General features: G+C 33.3%; 1 protein-coding gene across 31 annotated transcripts in view; it reads right to left on the minus strand.

Annotated features, from left to right (window-relative positions):
- LOC149488327 (uncharacterized) overlaps positions 1–14,153 on the minus strand; it is a 302,595-nt gene that overhangs the window by 139,816 nt on the left and 148,626 nt on the right. The window contains exon 5 of one of the 31 annotated variants that reach the window (XM_089695020.1): positions 457–1,357. The exons of 25 other annotated variants lie outside the window; for them this stretch is intronic. In XM_089695020.1, the coding sequence (XP_089551146.1) occupies positions 1,125–1,357 (233 nt within the window). In that variant the 3' untranslated portion in view covers positions 457–1,124. Of the gene's footprint in view, positions 1–456; positions 1,358–4,104; positions 4,350–10,349; positions 10,604–12,152; positions 12,428–13,029; positions 13,275–13,685; positions 13,961–14,153 lie in introns of those variants that run through there. 5 more of the 31 variants (XM_089695027.1, XM_089695014.1, XM_089694999.1 and 2 more) reach the window with 5 other exon arrangements.

Raw genomic sequence — 14,153 nt, forward strand, 5'->3', positions numbered from 1 at the left:
TTTCATGCAAATTGGTTCAGTAGTTTAGGCGTGATTGAGTAACAGACAGACAGACAGAGTTACTTTCACATTTATAATATTAGTATGGATATACATCAAGCTAGAACCAACAAGAGGGGAGCAATGTGGGTAAAACCGCCGGGCACAGCACAGCAGTGTACTTATAAATATGAAAATTTTATTCTTAAATCTTGAAAAAAAATTTAAATAATGTGTTGATTCGTATGGTAATGTAATTTTGTTACCTATGTACACACATTTTGCAAATAAAGACAAATAATTCGAACTTAGAACTTTTAAAGAAAACTACCAAAGAATACATGATGATTTTCCCGTTTTTCTGAATCATACATAGATTTATGTATGATAAAAATGAGTTAAAATAAAATAATAATAAAAATATTAATAGAGCATGAAAAAAATATTTCAAGATCAATATTATTTAATAAAAAGAAAGAGTACATGCGAGTCGACAAATTAAATGCATAAAAATCTTTTGGTTCTTCAATATAATTGCTTACTAGACGATTTCCAGATTTATATCAGGAGACAGTATTGTTGTTTTAAGAACAAAGACATAAAAGCTACATATTTGCCTGTTTTATCAGCCGAAGTCATGAAAAAGACAACGATTATCCTAGAAAAGGTTCGCACAATAGTAGTTTATTGATTTTCATCATTTGAATTTTAATTGTTTAATGGATTGTAACTTGTGTGTTGTTCATAATTGTTTAATGGATTGTAACATTAAGCCTAATCACACTATCAATTTACTTAAAAGTAATGGAAAAAATGTAAGATTTATACATATTAGCGAAAAAGCCCGTAGTTCAATTCTGACCTTACTAAACAACCTTAAATATATATATTTATATACCTACACTTAAATATACTTATATACATAACACTATTTACTAGTGTCTCGAACGAAGCCAAGCATAGTTATATTTGAAATTCACATATAGAAGCGCGAGCAAAAAAACTATCGACAAGTATTCGTATCGTCTTCGAGAGAATGACGTCATTATTACATATACAAAACTAGTTCCTTTTACGCACGGTAGGGGCGCTTTTCAAATTCCCATAGAAATGCTCGCGCTTCTGGATCCTCTACAGTTTAAACTTTACACCTTCATAAACACTCCATTCCGTATAATATATGAAGGGCGCTTGTGCTCATGATCCAAGTTACATTTTCCAATATACTGCCCGTTGTTCATGAATATGAACCGGGCCTTACAATGACCGGTATTGGTACATCGCCAGAAGGTTCCAGCAACACTCTTCCCGTCTTGGTAGAATGTGTACCCGTTGAGTACAGCCAGTTGCTTCCCGTTGATCTTCTTCACGAATTCCACTGAAAGCAATTGAAGAACATTTACATGCAACACACATCAACTATAGCTTGACCGCAATCGCTGTACCGCTGTATAGGTATGTGAGTGGCGAGGCGGGCACGACTACCGACCGTTCCGTTTCTTTCTAACTTCTAACTCGTGCTCTTTCTTACCCGGTCCCAGCCTTACGCACATACCTAGGGCGCGGTACAGCGGTTGCGGTCAAGCTATAAGTGTCTATTGTTCGTGTCGTATTACCATGTAATTACTAAAACATCGAACCTATAATTTACATGCTGCTCTAAAAATTAATCCAAGAACTATTAGGGAACGGAATTAAAAAAAACACATTCTTTATTAATAATGTAGTGCATCGATACAATATATAATTAATTAAATCATTTCAATGATACATTTGAAACAGAAAATTGATGATAAAGTTCTCAATAATGTACATAATTTTATCAACAAAAAATGGCTTGTAACTCTTAAATCTAAAAATAAGTATATGTAGTTTTACTAACACTAGAATAAGTACTACAAACAATATATGGGCAATGCTGCCTGATACAAATAAAGAAATAAATAAAAAAATAATCACAATTTGCAGATAACATTCAGTTAAAATACCCAGCTTCAATATTACTAAACTCCTTTAAACAACATCTTACAAATAAACAATGCCACTTTGAAACATATATTTAGGTGGGGGGTGTTCATGTGATCCCGTCACCCCCACCACTCCTCCCTTCTGAGTACTAAACAGTACTTTACAAGAGGGATTAAGGATGCACCTCCACTGTTGTACGAATTGATTAGATCCGTCGAAGCTATAGATATATCCTTTGTAAATGCTCATTGTCTTTCCCCTGTGATTACGGACCCAGGTGACTGAAATGTAAATAGGTTTTCTGAAATCTGAAGTACCTATATACATTAATTTTAGTCAAAAATATGAAACCAAGATAAGATCCTATCACATGTGATCGAAAAGTATGTATCTACAAACTATACAATTCTTTTTTAAATTAAAAATCAATTAAGTTAAAAAGTATCCAAGAAACATTGTACTTTTGTTAAGTTTACACTAATATTTAATACATTTTCATTCAACTAATATTTTCATATTTCATTTTATATAATAAATTATAAAATAATTTTAAATAAATTATAAAATAATCTTCGGATATGTATCATATACTTATACATATGTATTTGTATAAAGCTATTTTAAGCTAAGCTGTTGTGCTAGTATTTAGATTATCCTTCACCTTTCCTCTAATTTAATTTCTCTCCGTACGTCCGGTTGTCTGGAAGAAATCGCTGCATAGCGATAAGACCGCCAATTGTTTTAATGTATTCTTAGATTAAGTATTATTGTAATAATTCTAAGAGCAATAAAGTAAGTTCTAAGATAAATAAATAAATTATTCAAACGTGAAATAAATATGTACTGTACATGTATTATAAATCGTCTTTATTTATATATTAACTTAATTAAGAAACTTACAAATCTAAACAACTTCGCATTACAAAAAAAAAGTTCCTTATGAATAATTTGTTTCATATATTTTTATGTGCACAAAAATTTTAATAATAGAAACATTATTTGAATACCGTAAAGTTTTAATTTGTACAATTTGTAAAATTCTTCTTTGTTATCTCTGAATATCAAGAAAACTAACTTTCTTCACAACAGTTAGGTATAACTAGAGTATAATCTATATAATATTCATCTGCTCATTATAGGTTTATATTTTTTCCTATGAACATAAATTTCACAATAATTATTGCGAAATTAAATAAACAATTTTTCTACAAAGATTCCAATAAAGTAATAACATTTGGATGAAAATAAATAGGTACAAACCATGTTCAAACGTACAAGCGTTAATTTATTCAAGAATTATATTATGTCTACTATCCAAAAATAAAGAGAATTACTGCTATCTTTCTTCTTCTTATCTTATATATAAAAATGAATCGCAAAATGTGTTGGTAAGCGCATAACTCGAGAACGGCTGAACCGATTTCGATAATTCTTTTTTTATTATATTCCTTGAAGTACAAGGATGGTTCTTATGTAGAGAAAACGTAAATATTATGTACCACGGGCGAAGCCGGGGCGGACCGCTAGTGTGTAAATAAAATTTACACGATTTGCTACTAGCTTCATACAATTACAACACGTATCTAATATTTACTAACAAGTAACCATTCTAAATGTTGAGTCGTTTACATGGATATTAAAAGCATCTTTAAATATTATAAAAAACTAGATTTCCGCCCGCGGCTTCGCCCGCGTTTTCAAAGGAAAACCCGCATAGTTCCCGTTCCCGTGGGATTTCCGGGATAAAACCTATCCTATGTGTTAATCCAAGTTACCCTCTATATGTGTGCTAAATTTCATTGTAATCGGTTCCGTAGTTTTTACGTGAAAGAGAAACAAACATCCATACATCCATACATCCATACAAACTTTCGCCTTTATAATAGTATTAAAATAAATGTTATTGACAAAACTATCCAGCCAGTTTCGAGTCACATATTATAAAAACACAAAACTTGTAATGTGTACTACTTCAGTAGAATATCTACTTATATACAATATGGCAACTTGAAAATCAAATCACAACATTACTACGCTATTTTACTCAAGCTATCTAATCCTTGTCTTTTTCAGTTATAATTTGTATAAAGTATAGACTATAGAAGATTAACAGCTATTATAGAAGACTACTATTGAAGATTAACAGCCTTATAAGGCGCTGTTTTACCTCAATCAAATCTTGTGGCACACTCCCTCATGAATGATGAAGTTAGGCGGTATATGTTCGTGCACAAATTTCGACCGAATCACTTGCAAGGTTTTCGTAGTCAACAGTCGAGCTTTACATAGCTTTCCTCTAGTACATCTCCAGGCTATGGTGGACGCACCGTCAGATGAACAGTAGTACGTAAACCCTTCGTGCAACGCTAGTCTTTTCCCAGCCTTATTCAACACAAGACGAACTGAAATTTAAAGTGCTTGTTAGTAACAGTAGCGCTTTTGAAATGAAACTCGCAGGCGCGTTGAGAGTAAAAATTCAAAGTCACGTCATGGAGTAAAGCGACGATTCTGGTATCTTTAAATGAGCTAAGGAAGTTTCACTTCTAACACGTGTGCTCGACACACACACTCTTATTGTTTAGACTACCTATTTCAGAACGCGTAGGTACAGAAAGGATTAACTGAAATTAAGAAATGAACTGCGAAGAGGCGGGTCTATTTAAAAATATTTTTTCTCATAATTCATTTCACCAAACGATTGGTTTGAATAAAACAACAGACAGATTCTAAATTAGTTTTATTTCGCGTATAGCTAATACTGCTCGTCTATAATATGAGATCTTTCATCTTAGTTCCATACTTTTGTGATCCTCTATTTACATACACTTTTGACACATCGTAGAAACTCGATGGATACATCGTATGATACAACGATACATAAATACATCTATTTTATCTTAAATACAATTTATTATTCTTGATTTAATTAGGATTGGGCTACATTTAAACATGAGTGGGTACCTTTAGATTTATGTAGTCGCAGGATAACAAAAATAATAATTTTAGGGCCGATTTTTCAATCGTTGGTTAAAATTTATCCGTCCAATAAAGTATTACACGAACATTTTAAAATGTCACCACAATACTGTCAAATACGGACAAATATAATATATTTTTGAAATGGTAGTTTAATACGTTATTCGATGAATAAGTTTTAACCAAGGATGAAAAATCAGCCCTTAATTATATATAAAATACGATTAAATTAGTCTGTAAATGAAAGCAAGACCGAAATAATTTTGACGGCAACCAATTTAACAATCCTTAATGGTCATTTATTTATTCTTAATACGTCTATTGTATGATTAAAACAGAAAAACCGATAGCAAGTAGAGGTTTACAAACATATAACATAGGTACCTCTAATATACCGAGACATGCTTCATTTGATAAAAAGCTTCCAAGTACATCTTATGCTAATATAAAAATTCGAGGAATCTAGAATTATTGAATACGTCAAATTTTTCGATCCTTTAAAATGATATGAGGATTAAGTACCGAGATTTTTCCAACAAATATTTTCTTTACAAAACAGATACATATTTGTTCATACCTGGCGGGTTACAATGACGTCATATAGCAACATTAATTCCAGTGTGCAGAATGGCAGAGCGCGGTCGTCTAGCCCCATAATTTTCCTAGACTGGAATTTATACTGCCCTAAAACATCATGATAGAAGTCTTGGGGCCGATTTTTCAATGCTTGGATAAAAATTATTCGTCGAATAATGTATAAAACTACCATTTTAAAAACGTATTCTAATTGCGCGTATTTGACAGTTTACGTGACATTTTAATATTATCGTGTAATACTTTATTGGACGGATAAGTTTTAACCAAGCATTGAAAAATCGGCCCTTAGTGTATGTTTATTTTATTTCTTAATTATACCACTATTACTACACCTTAAAGCACATTCCGTTCTTAAGGGGCCCTGCTCCGAAATGTATGTTTCTAAATCATGGTTTTTGGATAGAAATCATCATATTTAAAATCCTAAAAAAATATATAGCACAGATAAACGTTTGATCTAGTGACTTTTTTGGATAAAAACACAATATTAAACATTTGACTCGATCAAAAAAAAATCAGAAGTAACATCGATTTTAAAAGCATAATCAGTTTTATGAGAATTAGGGGAACGCTATGTTTATGAAAATTTGACATTTCATTTACTAATCAGGTTTTACAGGGAAGTTTTTGGATAGATTTTTAATTTAGCCCTTATTTTTTTCTATATAAAATATAATACGTAAAATGCGACTCGCGCGCACCACGTCAGTGCAGCCAGAGTCCAGCCGGACGTTATCGAGGGAGGACCTGTGCTAGTTTTGCTCCCGACCACGTTGCAGTCGCCGTTCGCGTATTAGAACCGAGCGGCGAGTAAAACGGCGAGCATGTCACGGTATAAATAAATCAGTAGTTTGATTTTGTTAGTTATCCTAGGATTATTGTTGTAAATATAAATTAACTTCTTATTCTATACTATTAAACGAACAATATTTGCATATTAATATATTTGTTTGTAAATACAGTGTGGAAATTTTCGATGGGCCCTGGGTGAAAGTACTAGAAATACTGGAGATAGCAAATTTCCTTTATTTTTAAAAAGAAATAGAACTGCATTCAAAGATTTTCAAAAATTTAGAATACACTAACTTACTTATTACATACTTATATTCAATTATTATTTTGCCTTTTTTATTTGTTTTACTTTAAATTATTATTACCAATATTTTCAGAAGAAAATAAATTAATGTATCCAGAACGAGAGTTTCATTTTAAACTTTAAATGTATGTATAAAATAGACCAAAAAATTTTTACGAGAAATTAACAATAAATTATCTTTTATATTGTTTCTATCGATTTGAATAATAAAATAAAATTTGAAAAAGGAATGTTTCTTTTCAGAAAAATTTGCTATCCCTAGTATTTCAAGTACTTTCCATTCAGGGCACATCGAAAATTTCCACACTGTATATATACAAACAAATATACAGGGTGTCCCAAAAAGTAGTGATGAACGGAAGCTGGGAGGTAGAGGACCAAGAGGGCTATCCGAATCACCCCCATGTGTGTTATGCGATTTTTCGTATTTTCGGAGTTATTACATTTTTTTCAATTTTTCATCTATCGCCGAGTACGATGAGATTTTTATTTATGGTGACGTGAATTATTGCGCTAGATGCTTGTTTTTTTTTGTGTGCTAAGCTGAAAGATAGGCCAATTCAGTATGGTAACATTTACTATCGTTAGATCTTCGAATGGAATAAAAAAAAGAATTAAATGCCAAGAAAGATAAAATTACCCAGTATGTTCATAACTTCAAGGGCCCATAAAAAAATAAAATCACATAAAAAAGGTTTTCCATTTGGCTTTTAAAAACTTGCTCTATCGATCAGGTAGCCACCATAAAAATTTCATTTTATTATTCTGAAGGCTTCAATCGAAAAATTGAAATCTAAATGTGGTAAGTGCAAAATTTTTATTAACATGATGATCATTAAAACCAATAAATAGGTGTTTAATTACCAGAATTTTTTTAAATAGCCCCGCTGTTGCTCAGTGCAAGTGCGACATCACCGTAAAAAGTTGTCTTTTAATTGTCTGAATGCTTTTTTATCATTTTTAATGGTTTCTTCTGCTACTATGAATTTCCGGGTTATTTTGTCCAAATTGGGGCATTCTCTCAAGTAGCCGAGGTCTTTTTAGTATCCCCATTGAAAAAAAATCAATGGGGTTTATTCGAGGGACCGTGGAGGCCAGGCTTTAAAGCAGGCGTCACCGGCGCATGCGCAGGCTGCAACGACCAATCCATCTTTCAGGGTATTTTTGCCCTTTAGCCTGGCCTCCACGGTCTCCGGACATAAACCCTATTGAATTTTTTCCGTGGGGATACTACAAAGACGAGAGACTGCCACAATTTGGACGAAATAACCCGGAAATTCATAGTAGCAGAAGAAACCATTAAAAATGATAAAAGAGCATTCAGACATTAAAAAGACAACTTTTTACGGTGATGTCGCACTTGCATTGAGCAACAGCGGGGCTATTTAAAAAAAATTCATTTTTAAACACCTATTTATTGGTTTTAATAATCATCATGTTAATAAAAATTTTGCACTTACCACATTTAGATTTCAATTTTTCGATTGAAGCCTTCAGAATAATAAAATGAAATTTTTAGGGTAGCTACCTGATCGATAGAGCAAGTTTTTAAAAGCCAAATGGAAAACCTTTTTTATGTGATTTTATTTTTTTATGGGCCCTTGAAGTTATGAACATACTGGGTAATTTTATCTTTCATAGCATTTAATTCTTTTTTTTATTCCATTCGAAGATCTAACGATAGTAAATGTTACCATACTGAATTGGCCTATCTTTCAGCTTAGCACACAAAAAAAAACAAGCATCTAGCGCAATAATTCACGTCACCATAAATAAAAATCTCATCGTACTCGGCGATAGATGAAAAATTGAAAAAAAATGTAATAACTCCGAAAATACGAAAAATCGCATAACACACATGGGGGTGATTCGGATAGCCCTCTAAGTCCTCTACCTCCCAGCTTCAGTATATCACTACTTTTTGGGACACCCTGTATAAATATGCAAATATTGCTCGTTTAATGGTATAGGATAAGTAGTAAATTTATATATCAACAACATTCCTACGATAGCAAATAAAATCGAACTACTGATTTATTTATACTGTGGCATAATCACCCGCCTTCATAGGTCACCGGAGTTCATGCCGCGCCGGCTCCTGCGCAACGCGGGCGCGAGCCATCTCAGTGCCTAAAATGCCTAAACTTTCAGTACAAAGGGCTCTTAATAACCATTCTTGGTGGGTAATGGTCATGTACATAGCAGGAACTTTTAACCTTGAGCTCGTAATCCGTTGTGAACCGAGCTCTGCACGGTAGCCCCCGGGTGCACCTCCATTGTATGGACACGTTTCTTTTCGTGGCATAATATGTATATCCATCTATTATAGCCATATCCTTCCCGAATTTATTCTTCACTAACATCACTGAAAATTAACGGTTTTATGAATTTCATTCATTACCAAAAATATTTATCAGAGTTTAATCGAAATTAATATGTATTAATATTATTATAATTGTTAACGATGTTATAGTTTTAAATCAATAAGTTATTAAAAATCAGATACAAAATTAATGCTTATTTATTAAACAAAATCATTTACAGTATAAGCATTAACTGCTTCACAGTTAATTTTACACTTTTGTGTTACTTCTAACGAAAACTGGTTACATGTGAACAAATTTATTTAATTGGAATGACAACTTCCCACAAGCCCAAACAGATCTGCCACATCAGTTCAAGGAATTCCAAATTAATAGTCAACTGAGCATTCACAAAATAAAACTTGAGATGTGTCAAACACTCGGATATAACGAAGTTACTAAAATAACTGGCTTGCTTTCTATGAGAGATAAATATTAAAGACAAGTACTTCGTACTATGCATGCCAATACGGTATGCAAGTTTTATTTTAATTTTTACATATTTTATTGAAATTACGAATTAATTATCCGCGTAATTCATACTCTCTCACATAACAAATCAATAAGATCACGTAACATTATCAGTATTTTTTTATTTATTGCGTATAGTAAAAGAAGCGGAAAAACAATAATGATTACGCAAAAAAATAACCCCGTAAATAAAAATAAATCTCCGTACAAAAATAATCCCAAATAATGACACACACACAGAAATAAAGTTCAACTAAATCATAAGTAAATTAAAGCATTTCTCCATCACCCCATGATATTCAATAGAAAAGAATAGAAATTGAATAGAAAAAATTCGATCACGAGGCGATTCGAATCCATTGGAAAAACAATAATGATTACGCAAAAAAATAACCCCGTAAATAAAAATAAATCTCCGTACAAAAATAATCCCAAATAATGACACACACAGAAATAAAGTCCAACTAAATCATAAGTAAATTAAAGCATTTCTCCATCACCCCATGATATTCAATAGTAAAGAATAGAAATTGAATAGAAAAAATTCGATCACGAGGCGATTCGAATCCATTGGAAAAACAATAATGATTACGCAAAAAAATAACCCCGTAAATAAAAATAAATCTCCGTTCAAAAATAATCCCAAATAATGACACACACCCAGAAATAAAGTCCAACTAAATCATAAGTAAATTAAAGCATTTCTCCATCACCCCATGATATTCAATAGTAAGGAATAGAAATTGAATAGAAAAAATTCGATCACGAGGCGATTCGAATCCACGTCGTTTTGCCATACCGCGGCAACACCTAGCCTCTCGGCCACACGTGAATCCGCGTGAGCAATCGAATTTCTTCGACAGTTGATTTTATTTGCACAAAGTACACCCCACGCCATCTATTGAGAAAATTTCTCATCGCCTCTTGATTCTTATAAATACTCCATTATGTATTTCATACAAGGGCGGCTTGTGTGTATGTTCTAAAATACAATTAAACATATCTCTTTCTTCGTTTGTCGTGAACTTTGCTTTGCACACCCTTGATTTAGAACAGTTCCAGTACGTTCTCGTCTTCCTTCTATTATCACCATAGAAAGAGTAACCGTTCACTAATGCAATTATCTTGCCAGATTCAGTGGGCACAAATGTTACTGGAACAAAGAGATTAAATAAGTTTTTACCATCTATCATACATTTAGGGTCGGTTCATATCTAACGGTTATACGTTAGTGCGTCGAGCGTACAGCGAGTGTGAACGGTCGAGTGTTTTTCTATACATTTATGTATCAGTTCTGGCGTTACGCGACCGATAATACGCGACGCATATCCCGTTAGATATGAACCGACCCTTATAACTTTCAATTCTCAGGTACGTGTATGTTTACTCACTACTACTATATTGATAGCAATATACAGTACTCCCAAACTGATAATGCGCATAGAAAAATTTGTCACTGTTCGGTAACTGTCATATTCCCCGAGCCTCCGAAGACGATATGTATAATGTATATAGAGTGGTTAAATGTTTTCGATTGTGTATCACTATGAATTGATCCTATTTCTTTCGAACAAGGTGCAAGATGCAAGTGCATTGTTTAGGGCACTTACGATTCAATGATTCGGGGTGATTCGGGTGTTTCTGGAAATACGATAATTAGCGAAGATCTGCATGCGCATTATTAATTTTGGAGTACTGTATTTATCACTACATATCTAGTATAAAACAAAGTCGCTTTCTCTGTCCCTATGTCCCAGTAATTCAAGAGGAAGGTTTTAGTATATAATTTATTAGGTATTAGACAAAGCGGGCGAAGCCGCGGGCGGTTAGCTAGTTCTATATTATATATTGTTGTTTATATAAATTGTAGTATATTATATGCATACATTAAGAAAATAATAAAACACGTTTTAAATCAAATACTTTAATGGTTTCATTGTCATACGTATAGATACATTATGTCGTCATCTGTTCATGTTAATGTAGAAAGCTTAAGAAATATATCTATATTTTAACTATATCCAGAAGTTACTGAATTGACAAATTCATATACCTTAGTAAATAGAATTTTAACAATGATCAGGTACATATTTCTAACGTATTATAGGTAGATGATAACTAATTCTTAATATGGACAAGAACAAATTAAAAAAAAATGTCTTCTTTGAGTATAAACACATGTACGAGTATACTCACACATAAGCAGAATTACTTAATTTAATATCTACACCAACAACACCCACACATACATCGCACGTAATTTCATACATCTACACTGTAACGACCAACAATAAGAAATTCAATGTGTTTATTTTATTAATTTTTTTAAGCTATTGCATAGCTTCTATCGCGGGCCTTGAGCGTGGGGACCGAATCCAGAAATTCCGTAACGAAAAACCCTCACGCTCCCCACTCCGACGGACACGGAGGTGTGGCTTGAACTTCAAGCCTTGAAGGCATAGCATGCAATAAATACATAATTATTTATAGACATACATATAGTAACATATAAAAATGGCCGAATTTAGAACCTCCTCCTTTTTTGGATTCGGTTAAAAAGCAGAAAGTACCGACAACCGAAACATAGTATTAACTAGTCCCATAATCATTTGATTAATTTGATTTTGTTTTTATTTCAATTAAACGTATATTTCTTTTTTATTATATTTAACAACATTAACCTATAACACTTACAAATACATCTATCAATAATTATTTCATAGGCATTCATTGGATGGACCATTCGATATCTTAATGAATGTACCATTTCTTATGACATATATTGGCGGCGGGTGGGTGTGCACTATCTCCGGTAGATAGAATAGTATCCCGGACTTCGTGGTTGTGAACCTGGCCTTACAATGTTTCGAGTTGGTGCAGAGCCAATAGGTTTTATGCTTCCCTCTCTCGTCTGCATAAAAGCTGTATCCGTTTAAGAGTGCGCGCACTTTGCCTTCAAAGTTCGGGAAAAATTCCACTGAAAATTTTTATTTATTTAATATATATTCTTTATTGCACACAAATTACAGGAAATTGGCCACTTTATATTCTGCTTTGCTGAATATTTTGGTCTTAACATAGAACTTATATATAGGCTTGGTCAGTAACATAATTATAACCTTAACTAATATAATAAAGAAGTGTAAACTGAAAGACATACGCCAATACTTCTTAAAATGTATTTGTAAATCATTATAATAGAAATTTAAATATTTGTATGCATTTACTCTTTTACATTATATGTGTATTTACATAAATACACATATCATTTAGAGGATGTTCCATTATAGTACAATTAACATATATTACATACATTTACACTATTTACACAAAACACTACGTATTAACCCATACATATCACATACTAGCTGTACTCCGCGGTTTCACCCGCATTTCTCCGCTCCTGTTGGTCTGAGCGTGATGATATATAGCCTATAGCCTTCCTCGATAAATGGGCTATCTAAAACCAAAATAATTTTTCAAATCGGACCAGTAGTTCCTGAGATTAGCGCGTTCAAACAAACAAACTTTTCAGCTTTATAACATTAGTATAAATTAATATTCACTCATCCAACATCTACAGGCTGCTCCATTTTACACCTTATAATACATTCCATTTTGAATGACATACGAAGGAGGGTTGTGTGTATGATGGAACTGTCCCGTCACCAGATCACCATATGAACTCAGTATGAACCTGGCCTTACACTGGCCCCATCTGGTGCATCTCCATATACAAGTTTTGGTGCCTTGGAAGCCGCAATAGTAAGTGTGCCCTTTGCAAATAGCCAATCTTTTACCTTGTCGGTTATACACGTAGAAGACTGAAAATAATGGCTTTTTGATTATTGCTGTTGATGTATGTAATATTATAAGTCACTGATCTATTTACCTGTGAGACTTTTGCGTTAAGCAACTGCGGCATGAGATACAGGTTGTTTGCATTTCATTTCATGCAGGGAATCAATTAAAAATATTTGCCATATTGTAATTCGGAGGTAAATATTATATTTATAAAGGGATTTGTAAAGTTGGCGTCGTGATGAACTATCGCGGCCAGGAGATGAAACTTGGATATTTTCTTATACCTTTTCCTAAGGATTTTTTCACAAAAAATCAGGAAAAATTATGAAGAAGGGATTGTAGAGATTAAAACATGTGTTAAACAATTTATTTTTAATTCATTTCTTAAAAACCTATCGAATTATGTTCCCATCTGTTTCTTACACCCTAAGGCCTAAAACATAAGACTACCGAACAGATCCAACACTCGACCTAAGGAAGATATATCTTCCGTCATTCGCCTTGTAAATATTTGGCGGTGGGTGTGAATGTGAACCAATGTCCATTGATACGTAGTTGTCCACCGTGGTGATGAGGGTTGCCCGGCAACCGTTGTGGTACTGGGAGCAGTACCATCGCCACATTTTGTTCTTGGCCACTTGCTTTCGGTTGTACGTGTAGAAGTTGTATAGGAAATGTACCCCTCTACTCGTGTGGATTATTTCTCCTGAAAGAATATATCAGTTATTGAAACAAGTTTTTTAAGCTATTGCATAGGTTCTATCGCGGGCCTGAGCGCGGGGACCGAATCCAGAAATTTAGTAACGAACAACCTCACGCTCACCACTCCGACGGGCGCGGAGGTGTGGCTTGAAGGCAAAGCATGCAATAGCTTTACCGCGGCAGTCCCCGAGTGCCAC

This window comes from Colias philodice, chromosome 5 (genome assembly GCF_061535455.1).
Source record: "Colias philodice isolate Cphi_HAF_F1 chromosome 5, ilColPhil1 Martin Lab GWU primary, whole genome shotgun sequence".
Lineage (NCBI taxonomy): Eukaryota > Metazoa > Arthropoda > Insecta > Lepidoptera > Pieridae > Colias > Colias philodice.